Below are 13,612 nucleotides of genomic sequence, written 5' to 3' on the forward strand. Positions count from 1 at the left end.
TTTTTCGAGTCACAATATCATGACTCAAGAAGTGTGCATTTTATTGATAATGCTTGAGTCGTGAAAATCTGATGCCCCCTATGACATATTCCCTCTCGTAACAAAATCGTAGATCATTTGCCTTGGGATACACAAAAAAGATTTATGATGTGTGTATCCCGAGGCAAAGGATTAGGATTATGTGAGGGGGCGTATGTCAGGGAGCGTCCGGAAATCATTATACATACGCATGACTCACCCGAGTTGGGTTCGAACGAGTTCTTAAACCAGGACTATATATACCTCAAACTGACTGTAAAATAATTCTTAGGCGATAGAGAAACCCTAGAATCTTGGCTTTGAAGAAGAGGAAGAGAAAATCCGACGATTCATACAACTCTATCGATTCCTACATTCTTGCATCAACTGAGATAACTAAGGTTCTCTCTCTCTCTCTCTCTCTCGACTATTTTGATTCTAATTCTCCACAAAAAGTACAGATGAAACCTTCACACACAAATAATCTCAGGACATTGTATTTAAGGGTTATACTTTGTAATTATTTCAAATTCAGTTTGTTTGAATGCAAAGTTTCAATGGGTGTCTTGTTAATTTGATTCCTCAACAGAGGTTCTTACCCTATTATTTAGTTTTTTTTTTCTTTTTGGCCCATCATACCATACACCACTAGGAATTTGTTATCTCGAGTTAATTTTTTTTATTCTCTTTATTTTTATCCAATATCCCAATATTTCAATCAAATTAGCCGAGTCTGGGTCCATCATGGATTCAAGACCACACGGTTTTAGGGTTCAGATTGGTGCCCACTGAATGCATTCTATGGCGGACGAGTCAAATAAACCTGTAATTGTTCAGACTGAGTTCAACATCAATTGAAAAATGTTGTATTCTTTCAAATATAACAAATATTTATATAAAATCTTAAGTCATTTAGATATACTAATTCAAATGGTCAACTTGGAAGAGTTTTTGAAAAATTTGAATGAATCAAGTTGGGTTTTGGAAGAGTGATTGAGGTTACTGATTCACAGTGTGAAACTTGCTCGGTTGCCTCTGAGTTCTGACTTGCACAAGTCAACTTGGACTCGGTTCGATTTTAAGAAGTCAAAACCATTAGGTCCATTGACTTACATTTGGAGATAACTATTGAGATCTGAGCTCGACTGGTTGTGGTCCTTAGTTAATATGTCTCTCATTATTTTGGTTATCATTATCTATGCATTTTCTCAATTATTGGGTTGAAAATTTGTATATGTGATATGCTTCTCTACTATTTACGACAAGCACTCAACTCTTGTGTTGGTGCATATTTCTGGTGTACCCTTTTTAAATTTAATTTATTTGAAAAAATAACCTGAACTTATATGAACTAGAGGTTGTTAAAAATTGAGGGTGGTTATGTTATTTCTGGTTGACATGTATTATCTCAAAAGGGAACCTCTAAGGTTGGTTACAATTACCTATCCCATGTGATGATCGTGTCGTAATCCTTTGGCCTATTGATACCAATAACTTTTGGCCTACCAATTAGTTGACTATCAAACCGACAATCTTCATGATTGATGATTTCTAGTAATTGAATGCAAGGGAAATTACTTTAAAGCATCTCATGTATTGCATGCACTTCCTATTATTTTTATAAACTCACAACTCTTTGTTGGTTGAACAATTTGTCTTTTTTTCATGTGTGCCGAGTAAGAACCAATTCAAATGTTTTAAAAAGTCATATACTAGGAATCCTAACAAGTTTGGCCATAAATTCACAACCCTTAAATAATCCGACATTTGTTGAATTCTTTAATTCAGAAAAATCTCCAACGATCTCTGATGTAGCTCTCTATCAGTTCCAATCAAGCTAGTACTTTATCACAACAGCCCATTCCAATCCCATAATCTGGCATCCTTAGTTCGGATTTGGGTATAGTTTGAGTTTTAGGTTATGGATCGGATTTTAGTCCTTTTTTGGGTCTACGAGTAAGACTGAAGTTGATGGGTCAGGTCTGGTCCAAAGGGTAGGGTATGGGTCTAGAAGGTGCCATGCACCGCTCCAACTGGTAATGTCTGTCTCTACTAGGGTTTATTAACCGATTTTGAGTTGATCCAATCTAAAGTATGTAAATCATTTTAGACCGATGAATATATGTGGGTTAAAACAAACCGATCAAATAACATCATAAACATAGGGACAATGGTGACCAAAACAGTGTCTGCTAGTTGCTTTTTGGTGTTTGTTAATCCTTGGGAACAGGCCTGGCCACACTTGTGTTCTCGGGCCCGCAGAAAACAACAAGCTTTGTTGGGCCCTTTTTGGTTATTTTCCAAACCTCTGTCAATTTTGAGGTCTTTTTTGGGTTTCAAAATACCATAGAGCTTGTAATGAATTCAAAGTTTAATTTCTAAAATTGTTTCACACAAACAATAAGAGAAATTTGGAAGAAAAGGCATACTTGGAGCCTCTCAGGAATTTGAAACGTAGTGTTGGTGTTGCTGCGGTTTCTTTCCTTAGATCTAGTGGTTCTCTCACTGGATTTCTTCTTCTCGTAGTACTTCTATATCCTTCTTCTTCCTAGATAATTCCCCGGTTTTGTTGGGGCTTTTTTGCTAGCAAAAAGGTTGGTTTTTTGTTTCTTTTTTTTTTTTTTTTGGTTTTGTTGTCCAAGGGGCTGGCTGATTTTTCCTGTGTGTTGGGTTAAGGAAAATAGGATTTTTAGGGTTTTGTTTTGGGATTCTAGAGTGGATGGACGAATTTGGGAGTTTTCTAGGATTTCTACATAGCTTCTCCAGGTTTTTGGTTTAGCAGGGATCTAGCCTAGGGATTGCTAGGAAAAAGTCTATTAGGAGTTGTAATTGATTCAGAGAAGAACTTAGAATGCTCTAGATGGGTCTGGAATTGCTTGACCTTCCTAGGGTTGGTAGGGCATATCTATAGTTTTTATACTCGAGTCCTTTTTAACCCTAAAGCTGTGTTGTTTCCGGTACTAGCTTGTTCATAACAGTAAACAAATACTTATTGTATCCAGTAATATTTTTCAAAACCCAGATAACATACCCAACTCTAGTTTTTTACTTTGAAACTTTAGTCATACCTTAAAGTTAATTTTGAACCCTGACCAAAATCTTAGTTGCATGAAGCAAGCGGGAGTGGGAAGCAACTTAGGAAAACTAGTTTGGAAGAACCTTTGTTTTTCCTGTCAATTCAGTAATATTATTTGATTTTTGAAGCACATTTTGGTGGTAGAACTTAGATTAATTTGTTGTCTTGGTTGCCTCCTAGTTTTGACCTGCTAATGAGTAATGAAAAGTTCAGGACTGGTGTAACAAGGAAATAACAATATCTCAAAGTATGTAAACACATATTGTGCATCATAGATTTATTGTTTGAGATGATCACAACAAATTATCATACACCAACACCAAGTAATTGAAGATCGTACTGAGTTGAGCACGCCACCATTTAATTTAACCAGCGCTATTTCATTTTGAATTTCACATTGACAGATCACCATCATCAACATCAAAGTCTAAACCAAAAAATTTGGGGCAGCTGAACGAAATATCTTTCTCCATTCAGGCCCTGCTTGGTACAAAGCAAATCATTTGCAAATGCAAATGATTGTTGGAATCTTATTTACAGATGCTTGGTTACATTCTGAAATATTTTTGCATTGCAAATTATTTGCATGAACCTCTTGAACCCTTCACAAATTTCAGCAAATAGTTTGCACCCCAAAAAGTGCTGCAAATCATTTGCAGTGCAAAGCTTTTGCATTTGCAAATGATTTGCATGGTACCAAGCAGGGCCTTAATCTCAAATATTTTTTATGTGCCCACTCTGTGATTTTATTGCTATTGCAAATTATTAGTTGATGTGGAGGTATTTATATTAGCCAATTGTGTTGATTAGAATATGATTGCTGGATATGTGCAGCGATTAGACTCTTTTTCTCTCTCCCCCCTTCTAGATATCGCAGATCAAGTTTAGCATATCCAAGTGATCTCTCTCTTTTCTCTCTTTCTCTAGGAGGGTTATTCATCTATGGCTACTGCCACCACCTCTGTGGTTCCTGTAAATCGAAATGGACGGCGGAATGGTACCGGGCCAGGTGTTGATGATGATAACTTGGTGTTCGAGACGAGCCCTGGTGTGGAAGCTGTAACGACCTTCGATCAGATGGGAATTCGAGATGACCTCCTCCGTGGAATCTATGCTTATGGATTTGAGAAGCCCTCAGCAATACAGCAGAGGGCAGTATTGCCAATCATCAAGGGTCGAGATGTCATCGCTCAAGCCCAGTCTGGTACTGGTAAAACTTCCATGATCGCCCTCACGGTTTGCCAGATGGTTGATACATCCAGCAGGGAGTATGATTCAAACCCTCTCACTTTTCTTTGTTTGCTACAGTTTCAGTTTCTGTTTTTCTTCCAAATTTTATTTATTGTTTCACGAATGGCTTTTAAAACCTTGATTTTTTTTTATGGGTGAGCTGGACTTGGACCCATGACCTCAAAGTTATTTTGCACGACATCAAACCAACTGAGCTATGGGTCTAAAACCTTGATTTAAAATATTATTTAGTCTTTTGTTCAATTTTATGTCGTTTGTGTATAAATTATTGATGCATTGCCCACTGCCGTTTGTGAACCTAGGAATTGTGTAAAGGTACTTATGCTTAGAAGCTTGATCTTTTTCTTTGTTTCCTAAATTCTGTGGCACTTATTAGTTTATTTTTGAAGGACTTCATTTTGAGATGTAGAGTAGTGGTTTAGAGGTAATTAGCTGTTCAATACTGCAATTTGGTTGGATGAGTGTTGGGTTGGGAAATATATGGTGATATAACTTCTGATCTTCATTATATCAATGATGTACCTAGACTTTGGATCGTGTCCTCTACTTAAGGTTTGATATTGATCTGCCTCAAAAAGGTTTGGGGATGTTCTAGTATATGTGCCAAGTTTGGTATGACCCTGGGGGTATAATGCTTAGATTGTTTTGATAGCAAGATTTGATGCAATGGGGGAGTTGGGACCATATTTTATCTAAGGGGTCTACTATGTACTAGTTGTCGATGCCCAATTCTTATTTTGTACACGAAGGATAAAGTCTTTGCGTACGTCACGTGCCAAGTAGTACTTCAGGTAGTCCCACCACCGCCTAAACCATGTTTCATGGTCGATGGGTGTTGGTATTGCATCGGGTTTTGGTTGTCTCCATACGATCATGGCCTATGGTGCCTTAGGTGAGTGTCACCTCGGTTAAAACTTGAATGTTTCATGTCGCCTTCGGCGACATAGTTATAGCCTTTTGTAAGTTCTAAGAGAGAGAGAGAGAGAGAGAGAGAGAGAGAGAGAGAGAGAGAGAGAGAGAGAGAGAGAGAGAGAGAGTATACAACGTTAGTTCACGGGGTTCGTCCAAAATTTGGATTACGTCCCTAGTCTTTAGAGAGCCATTCACTATTCTTGAAGTTATTGCAATGTTACAATACATGAGAAAGGGAGAAAGCCCCCTTGAGAGAGAAGTAAAACTAGAGGTAGACAGAATGAAGTCCGGTGAGAGAGCCAAGTAGGAGAGCTAGGTGAAAGAGAAGTGGTCAAATCCAAAAGCCCCCTTTCTTCATTGTTACCTTCTTTTATTTATAGGTCCCTCTTTTACCCTCAAGAAGGAATCAACTACAACTATTGCCACCTGTCCTTTCCCTTTTCTTATACATGCTCCCAAACACTATTTCTTCAATGTCGATCTTGCCCCACAAACATCACTTCACACGTCATGCTTGTTAGGACCTTGTTGAAAGGGCTATAGGTCACATTTTGTAGAGGGGACAAGGTAGTAAGGTCTTCGGCGCTTCTTGAGCATGACTCATTGTGTTGGTGCCGAGTAAAGGCTTCGATGCTTTTCAGAAGGGCTATGGGTGACATTTTGTAGAGGGAACAAGGTAGTAAGGCCTTCAGTGCTTCTTGAGCATGAGTCGGCGCTTATGCCATTTTGTCCTTCATTCATTCGTCATGTCTCTGACATGGGTGCCAGCTCATTGTGTAGTCATTAGGCTCAAAACCCATCATCCACACTAGTAATACAAAAATGATTAAACTTTCCTTGTGAGATGTATGTTTCTTAAAATTGATTGAGACTTAAAAGTGTTTATTCCTTCTCTAGGACTACTGATAATGCTCAAAGCAATTCATAATAATCCCATTAATCTTCTTAAAGCAATTCACCTAGGATGACTTGTCTTGAAGCTATTTATAGGATACTTCGATATCTAAAGCCGTTGTGGGGTAGATGTTCTCCAGTCATGGAAATTTGAGGATAGAGGCATTCACAGATGCAGGTTGGTCTGGTTTAGTTGCAGATCTTTGATCTACATCAGATTATTGCACGTTTATTGGTGGTAATCTTGTAACCTGGAAGAGTAAGTAGAAGGCCAAGGTTGCAAGATCTAGTGTTAGATATAATATTGTTCAATGGCACATGGTATATGCAAATCTACTTTGTTGAGAATGCTATTATCTTAACTTGGTTTTGATACATATAGTCCAATGAGCCTCTATAGTGATAATAAAGGCTGCTATCAATATCTTGTATAATCCAATTCAATAGGTAGAACTAAACATATTGAGGTTGATCGACAATTTATTAGAGAAAAGTTGAAGACAGATCAGATTTGTACACCATTTCAGATGACCAAGTCGCAGATGTCTCTACTAAAGGAGTTTCCAAGGATACATTAGACAAGTTGGGCATACCAATGCAACAATTTGAGGGGGAGTATTGGAAAAAAGGGCATACTTGCCTTTTTTCTCCTTTATTTATGTTTTATAGTATTTTCCTTAATTTTGGAAAGGCAATATGGTCTCTCCAGTTATATTTTAATATACAAGTGAAGTTGTGTAAAGAATGACAATTATCTCTGAAATTTCTCTTATTCCTTTTCTTCTTTCAAACCTAGACCCTAACCCTAGCTAGATTTCAACTGTTACTTTCTTTCACACGTTGAGATATGTTAAATGGTCTAATATATATATAGAACGAATCATTATTTGAATCTTATCAGATTATTTGGTGTAACAAGTCTACTAAGTAGGAACCAGCTAACGGTGGGTTCCATCCACTTTTATATATGCCATATATACCTCTATGCAGTTGGTCAGGTCTATTATGACATTTGACTTGTTCTAGTAGAAGTTAAAGTACGTATTGTTTACAAATCTTCTTTTGGTCTTTACAGCTAATGGGATCATGTTTGTTCACAGGGTCCAAGCATTGATCTTGTCACCCACCAGAGAACTTGCTTCACAGACCGAGAAGGTAATTTTGGCTGTCGGTGATTATATAAATATACAGGCTCATGCATGCATTGGAGGCAAAAGTGTAGGTGAGGATATAAGGAAATTAGAGAATGGTGTCCATGTAGTATCTGGAACCCCAGGCAGAGTCTGTGACATGATCAAACGAAGGACACTACGCACCAGAGCTATCAAATTATTAGTCCTTGTAAGTTCATAATTTCCTTTTCTTTCTTATCTTTCAATTTTTTTAGCTTGTGTTGGATAGGGAAAGGTTGAATTTTCTATGTATGTGACATTGATACAGGATGAATCTGATGAAATGCTGAGCAGAGGGTTCAAGGATCAAATTTATGATGTTTACAGATATCTTCCACCAGAGCTTCAGGTATGTTTATTGTGCTGTTTTTGGCTATTTGTTGGATGACCAGCCAGTACAAGGTATATTGTTACTTTGGAGTCGTAATGGGGATTCTATTCTCCCTTGGAGTCTCAGGTCATAGGTAGTTATGTATGTGGTAATTTATTGGACATATATAATTTTGGTAGTTTTATAAATTTACATATTTTAATGGGTAGGAGCGAGTCACTTATATTAAAAAACTGTGGATGAGTGCTTACTCGCACGAGTTTTTCTGAATTATGTGGAGTGTTTTTGCAGGTAGTTTTAATATCCGCGACCCTTCCAAATGAAATATTGGAAATTACAAACAAGTTTATGACAGATCCTGTTAGGATCCTTGTGAAGCGTGATGAATTGACTTTGGAGGTAATTATTGCACATGTTTGTCTCAGTTTTTCCTGCTAGACTTGGGTCTGGAATATGATGCCAGTGTCATATTAGTTATTTATTTATCTTTCTTTCCTTGTTGTTTTTATCTGATAACAGGGAATAAAGCAGTTTTTTGTTGCTGTTGAGAGAGAAGAGTGGAAGTTTGATACTTTGTGCGATCTCTATGATACTCTTACCATCACCCAAGCTGTTATTTTTTGTAACACAAAGCGAAAGGTACTGCCATCTGTGTCTAGTATTATGTTTACATTAGGGATAGAGTACTACATGCTAATATCATAAGCATAAGAGTGAGGGGCTCAACATTCGCTCCGAGCACACTTTTGTTAGTATGGATTAGAAAGGAACCAAATCGAGCAACTTAATTGAGGGGAAGAAGCTTTTTAATAGGAAATAAGGGGATGGGGAGAGGTTGTCCTTGGTTTTTGCACAAGTACGAAATCATGGATTGGACAAAACCTGAGTTATATTTATGGTAGCTTGTTACCTTCTTTATCCAACTTCTGCTAATAGAGCTTTTATCTTCAAGTTATATCCTGACTTAACGTTCATTATTTTGTTGTACTTGGATTCTGTTGATTTGACAGGTGGATTGGCTAACCGAGAAAATGCGTAGCTATAACTTCACAGTGTCCGCAATGCATGGAGACATGCCTCAGAAGGAGCGAGATGCAATAATGGCAGAGTTCAGGTCGGGAACAACGCGCGTGCTGATTACAACAGATGTGTGGGCTCGGGGGCTTGATGTTCAACAGGCAAGTATTTGGATTACTTGTAGTATAGGTTTTTGTTCCCTGCTTGATGTTATGATTTAATGTCCATGTTCATTTGTGACATGCCGTCATTTATTTATTGACAAGAACTCATGCTGACATTAATTCGTAGTTAATCAAAATGGAACCTCATTTGACATACCGAGCACACCTATATAAATGTACTAAAAAATGTAGGGGATCAATTGTTTGTAGATTTGGTTTTCATATGGGTTTTAATTGTTAATAGAGTCTTGTAGACAGGTTGATACAAAATACTCTAAAGGATGGGAAGATTTGATCCTATAACGATTATTTTGCAAAGGCATAGTTTTTACACTTAATGAGAACAGTAGCGAAGGATCTGAGTTACAAGCTTGAAGTATGAAGGGAAGAGGTCTGTCTTCCACCATTACATGAGTGCCTATTTATAATGTTACAAATAGTCAAAGATAGTTTAGGGTTCTTCTCTCATTGGTTCCTTTGGTCAAACCTTGATCTTAGTCTCATCAGATCTCACATTCTCCAAGGTACTTGAATCACGTGTCCACGTGGCAACGCCACCTTGGCCTCCATACGCAGTCTCCATCCAGTTAGCAATCACGCGGACACTAGCTGCAAGTTTCACAATGTATTTGTAATCTTTTTTCTTCCTTGATATCTCCTCGACCTCCATGGCTTGTATTTGTTTTATGTCCTTTTAATAAATGTTGTATTCTTAAAATAAAATGTTTCATTTGATTCTCTTCCACCTACCAAAGGGTCAGCTTGACCATGATTGGAAGATTCCTTCTATATCTCTTTGAGGAGGCCATCCAAAGCAACTGAGAAGTATTCCCACACATCCCAACAAGCTAATAATGAACAAAAGGTGATTAAGCTCCTCTTTATGAGCTTTTTTTGCAATAAAGCAACAGTTAGGGATGCTTGCGACGATACATGACCAAATATTTTGAGACCATCATCCGAAAAGCGCTTCCACTCTAGGTGGAATCAGCTTACCCTAACTAGACATCACCCGATCACTTTCTTTCTCCATCTGTCAAAGACAAATAGGACTTTTAAAAAATAAAAATGAAAATTTAAGTACAAATAATGACCTTTGGATTGTTATTATTATTACCACTACTAGTATGATTATTGTTTTTTTTTTTTTAAATCTGTAAAATGCTCTTTCTTTATTTTAATTGGAAAGAGTAGAACTCTTGATCTATGATAGATGCAGAATAACATCTTGCAGTGAGGAAGAAAAAAATTAGAAATGTCGCACAAGAGTTTGTGGTGTAAACAATTTCATTAGTTCAAGGGGCTCTTGTTCTGGTGGAACCTAGTGTGTAGAGGGTGATCACCCCCTTGGGTGTTGGGGGTTTCTTTTGTTTTTTTTTTTTTTTCTCCTTTTGTTGCCCTTTGGTCTTTGCTTTGTTGTTTCTACCTCTGAGGGCTCCTTATCCTCTTTTCAATAAAATTTCTTGGTTGGAGTATCAGAATCTGATGCATCTGACTTGGATACATCACCCTTGTAGAAGAGCAATACAGAATGTATCTATTGTCAATTGACATTTTACTAATAATAAGTAAAACATGCATATGGTTACTTTTTCTTAACTTCTCCCAATGTTGATCCAGTTTACTTGTCAATCTATAATATCAAGGGCCCCCTTTGCAGTCATCGCGAATGTTGACCCAATTTGATTTGTAAGTTCAATCATTGCAGTTCGATAGCTCTATTAGAATGTGAAGCTTCGCTGTTTATGAAAGAGGAAAATTTTGAAAATGGGAAAAGCAAAAACGCAAGTTATAGTTATGATCATTGGGTACTTCACCATTGAGAAGAGCAACAGAGATTTCATCTTTTATCAATTGACATTTTAGTGATAATAAGTAAACATGCACGTAGTTACTTTTTGTAAATTCTCCGAACATTAGCTTCATTGGATTATCCAAATATACGAAGGAAGAAAAAAAAAACCGGAAAAAGGAAAAAACTAAATAAAGCAAGGTAGCTATGACATTATGGGATCTCTTGATGTGGGTAGTTTTAGAAGTAGAATTTTTTATTTTTATTTTTTACTTTTTGGCAAGAAATTTTCTTTTCACTTCAAACTTACTGATTTTCTACTGTTGTATCTTATTTTGCTTCACCAGGTGTCTCTGGTGATCAATTATGACCTTCCAAACAATCGTGAGCTTTACATTCATCGGATAGGTCGCTCTGGTCGTTTTGGACGCAAGGTAATTATTCTGTTGGCTCTGTGATTAAATAAGAGAGCTTTTATTGGCACACCAACTTTTTCTAACAGCGAGCCAAGATGTGTATTGAGTCTGGTGATTTATGTATGGATTGGGGTGTTGTTAGCAAAAGTTGGTGGGGCAATAGAATCTCTCTTAAATAATGGATGTTTACTTTATATTTAATGTTTTGGCTATTATATTTCTCTTTTGAAGCCAAAGCTTCAAGTGACATTGCCACGCACCAAATACATCAGCTAGTCACCATTCAATCACCTTATCCTAATATTTAATGCACCTTTTTCCTTGACTTCACAACTCCATTAGTCAATCCTAAGCTTTCTCCTTCACATCTAGTGGTTGAAGCAGTGACAATTCCAGTCCAGCCCCACTGTCCTTGTGAGGGTGGTTGTAGACAAATCATTCTCAAGTCCTGCTTAGAAAGATTGAATTCTGAGCTTGTCGGGTCACCAGGACTGGATTTGCTCTTCTTTTTTAATTTCTCAAGTTGTATGTTTTAGATCTGCTGCATCTCAAATTTTACATGTGGGTCTTGTTGATCGATGGGTATAGAATTGTGTTCCTTCCTTTTGAGCAGGTTTAGAAGGTTGAAGTTCCCATCTCTGTATTAAAAGTCCATATAACCAGAATGATAACCATTACAGACAGCAGTGCTAAGGATCTATCTTCTGGGCTGTTTGAGATAATCACTTAATCAGATGCATATGATTTTCCCATCAGATAGTGACTTTTTGAGTTAGGAAATGATGGCTTTCGTTGAATGTCTGTCCTGATCCTGCCGCGTTTGTCCCACATTTTCACATCGTGTCATTTAAACCCAAAACCTCTGTTCATGTGCGCGCGCGCGCGTGTGCTTGTTCTATATTTTTGTTTTAATGTTCCAAGTATCCGCCAATGAATATGTGGATCATTTTGAAGTATGGCCTTTTGTTGATGATTTTCAGGGTGTTGCAATTAACTTTGTCCGCAATGATGACATAAGGATTCTGAGAGACATAGAACAGTACTACAGTACCCAAATTGATGAGATGCCGATGAATGTGGCAGATCTGATATGAGGTCTGCCTCTCTGCTTGTTCTTTTTCTTCTTCCCACAAATTGGATTTGTTGGTGTGTCACTCGTTTGACGTGTTGGGTGGTTGTATATACTTGAGAGATTACTGTGTTGTTAAGGTTTGCAAGACGGCTTTTATGAGCTTGAACATTGAAGAGCAGAAGGGGAGGTGGAGTTTTCTTACTTTATTGTAAAATTTATGCGTATCCAGCTTTTGTATTGAATTTCTTCTATTTGTGACAAACAGCATGTAGAGAAGAACTAAACTACGGTCAAAAACAAGACATCAATCTGTACATATGAGTTACGCATGTGTTTTGATGGATATCTGAGTTACGCATCAATTATTTTAAACTCATGACATGCCTCCCTTGACCTTGGTCTTCTTTAAATTGATGGATCTGAGTATATCTATATCCATATCCATATCCGACTCGGATGATATTATTAGGTAAAACCGTATCCAAACCATATTACTTTCACTAGATCTGGATCTGATGCGGCCTAATTACTTGATTCTGGATGGATAATTTCAGACTGATTAACATCTAATTTTTTTTTTTTTTTTCTAATTGCTATAGTATTCAATTTTACCATTATAATTTATTTATTTTATAAGAATTCATGTTATATTAAAAGGCCCTAAACATTGTGCCAAACATTTTTCAAAACATGAGTTAGAACCTTTGGAATGAGCTGATTTTTTGTGAGGATGATCTCTATGATGAGATCATCCTCACCAAAAATCAGCCTATTCCAAAACTTCTAATCCCATCAAAAGTGATTTACAAAAATTGGACGGTTCACGATTCTTCAATTTGTAAATAAGGTTAGAAGTTTCAAAATGAGCTGATTTTTGGTGAGGATGATTTCTTCACCGTAGAGATCATTCTCACAAAAAATCAGTCTATTCCAAAATTTTTAACCCCATCAAAAGTGATTTACAAAAAATGTTTGGCAAATTTTAGGGCTGTTGAACCGCTCCCATATTAAAATAGTAAAAAAAAAAGATATTTTGAAAATATAAACTTCAAAGCAATATAGCATGCAAATCTAGGGATAGGCCCGGATCTGAATCGGGACAAGGTGCATAAGTCATATTCAACCCATTTTTTATTCGTTAAATTCGGATTTTAGATGAATTTTAACCTATTTTATGCTCTAGTTAGTAGGGTTTGTCAATGGATTTAATTAGATCTGAAATCGGATATATTTTGATAACTTTGGATCTGGATTGAGGATTTAGATTTCAATCAAACAAGGTTCTAATCAGATATCTTATTTGATTGAATCTCGATTAATCATGTTTCGATCCGATAAAATATTTAAAATTATATTATATATTTATTTAAATATATGAAGTTTATTTAGATTTTGTACATCAAATTGGGTTTGGTTCAATTCGAAAATGACTTGATATTATTGGCTCAGATTTGGGTCTTAATACTGAGATTCGATAAAAATCTGATTTATTAAGAG

General features: G+C 36.8%; 1 protein-coding gene across 1 annotated transcript; it reads left to right on the forward strand.

Moving 5' to 3' along the window:
- Positions 1 to 263: 263 nt before the first annotated feature.
- Positions 264 to 12,494, forward strand: LOC147410867 (eukaryotic initiation factor 4A-3). The gene is made up of 9 exons (XM_086441039.1): positions 264 to 419; positions 4,022 to 4,362; positions 7,252 to 7,492; positions 7,592 to 7,672; positions 7,946 to 8,053; positions 8,174 to 8,293; positions 8,665 to 8,832; positions 10,975 to 11,061; positions 12,024 to 12,494. The coding sequence occupies exons 2-9, from the start codon at positions 4,037 to 4,039 to the stop codon at positions 12,135 to 12,137; spliced, it is 1,245 nt and encodes a 414-aa protein (XP_086297165.1). The 5' UTR covers positions 264 to 419; positions 4,022 to 4,036; the 3' UTR covers positions 12,138 to 12,494.
- Positions 12,495 to 13,612: the final 1,118 nt, after the last annotated feature.

The sequence above is a fragment of the Akebia trifoliata genome, chromosome 1, assembly GCF_017979445.1.
Source record: "Akebia trifoliata isolate Shusen 1 chromosome 1, ASM1797944v1, whole genome shotgun sequence".
NCBI lineage: Eukaryota > Viridiplantae > Streptophyta > Magnoliopsida > Ranunculales > Lardizabalaceae > Akebia > Akebia trifoliata.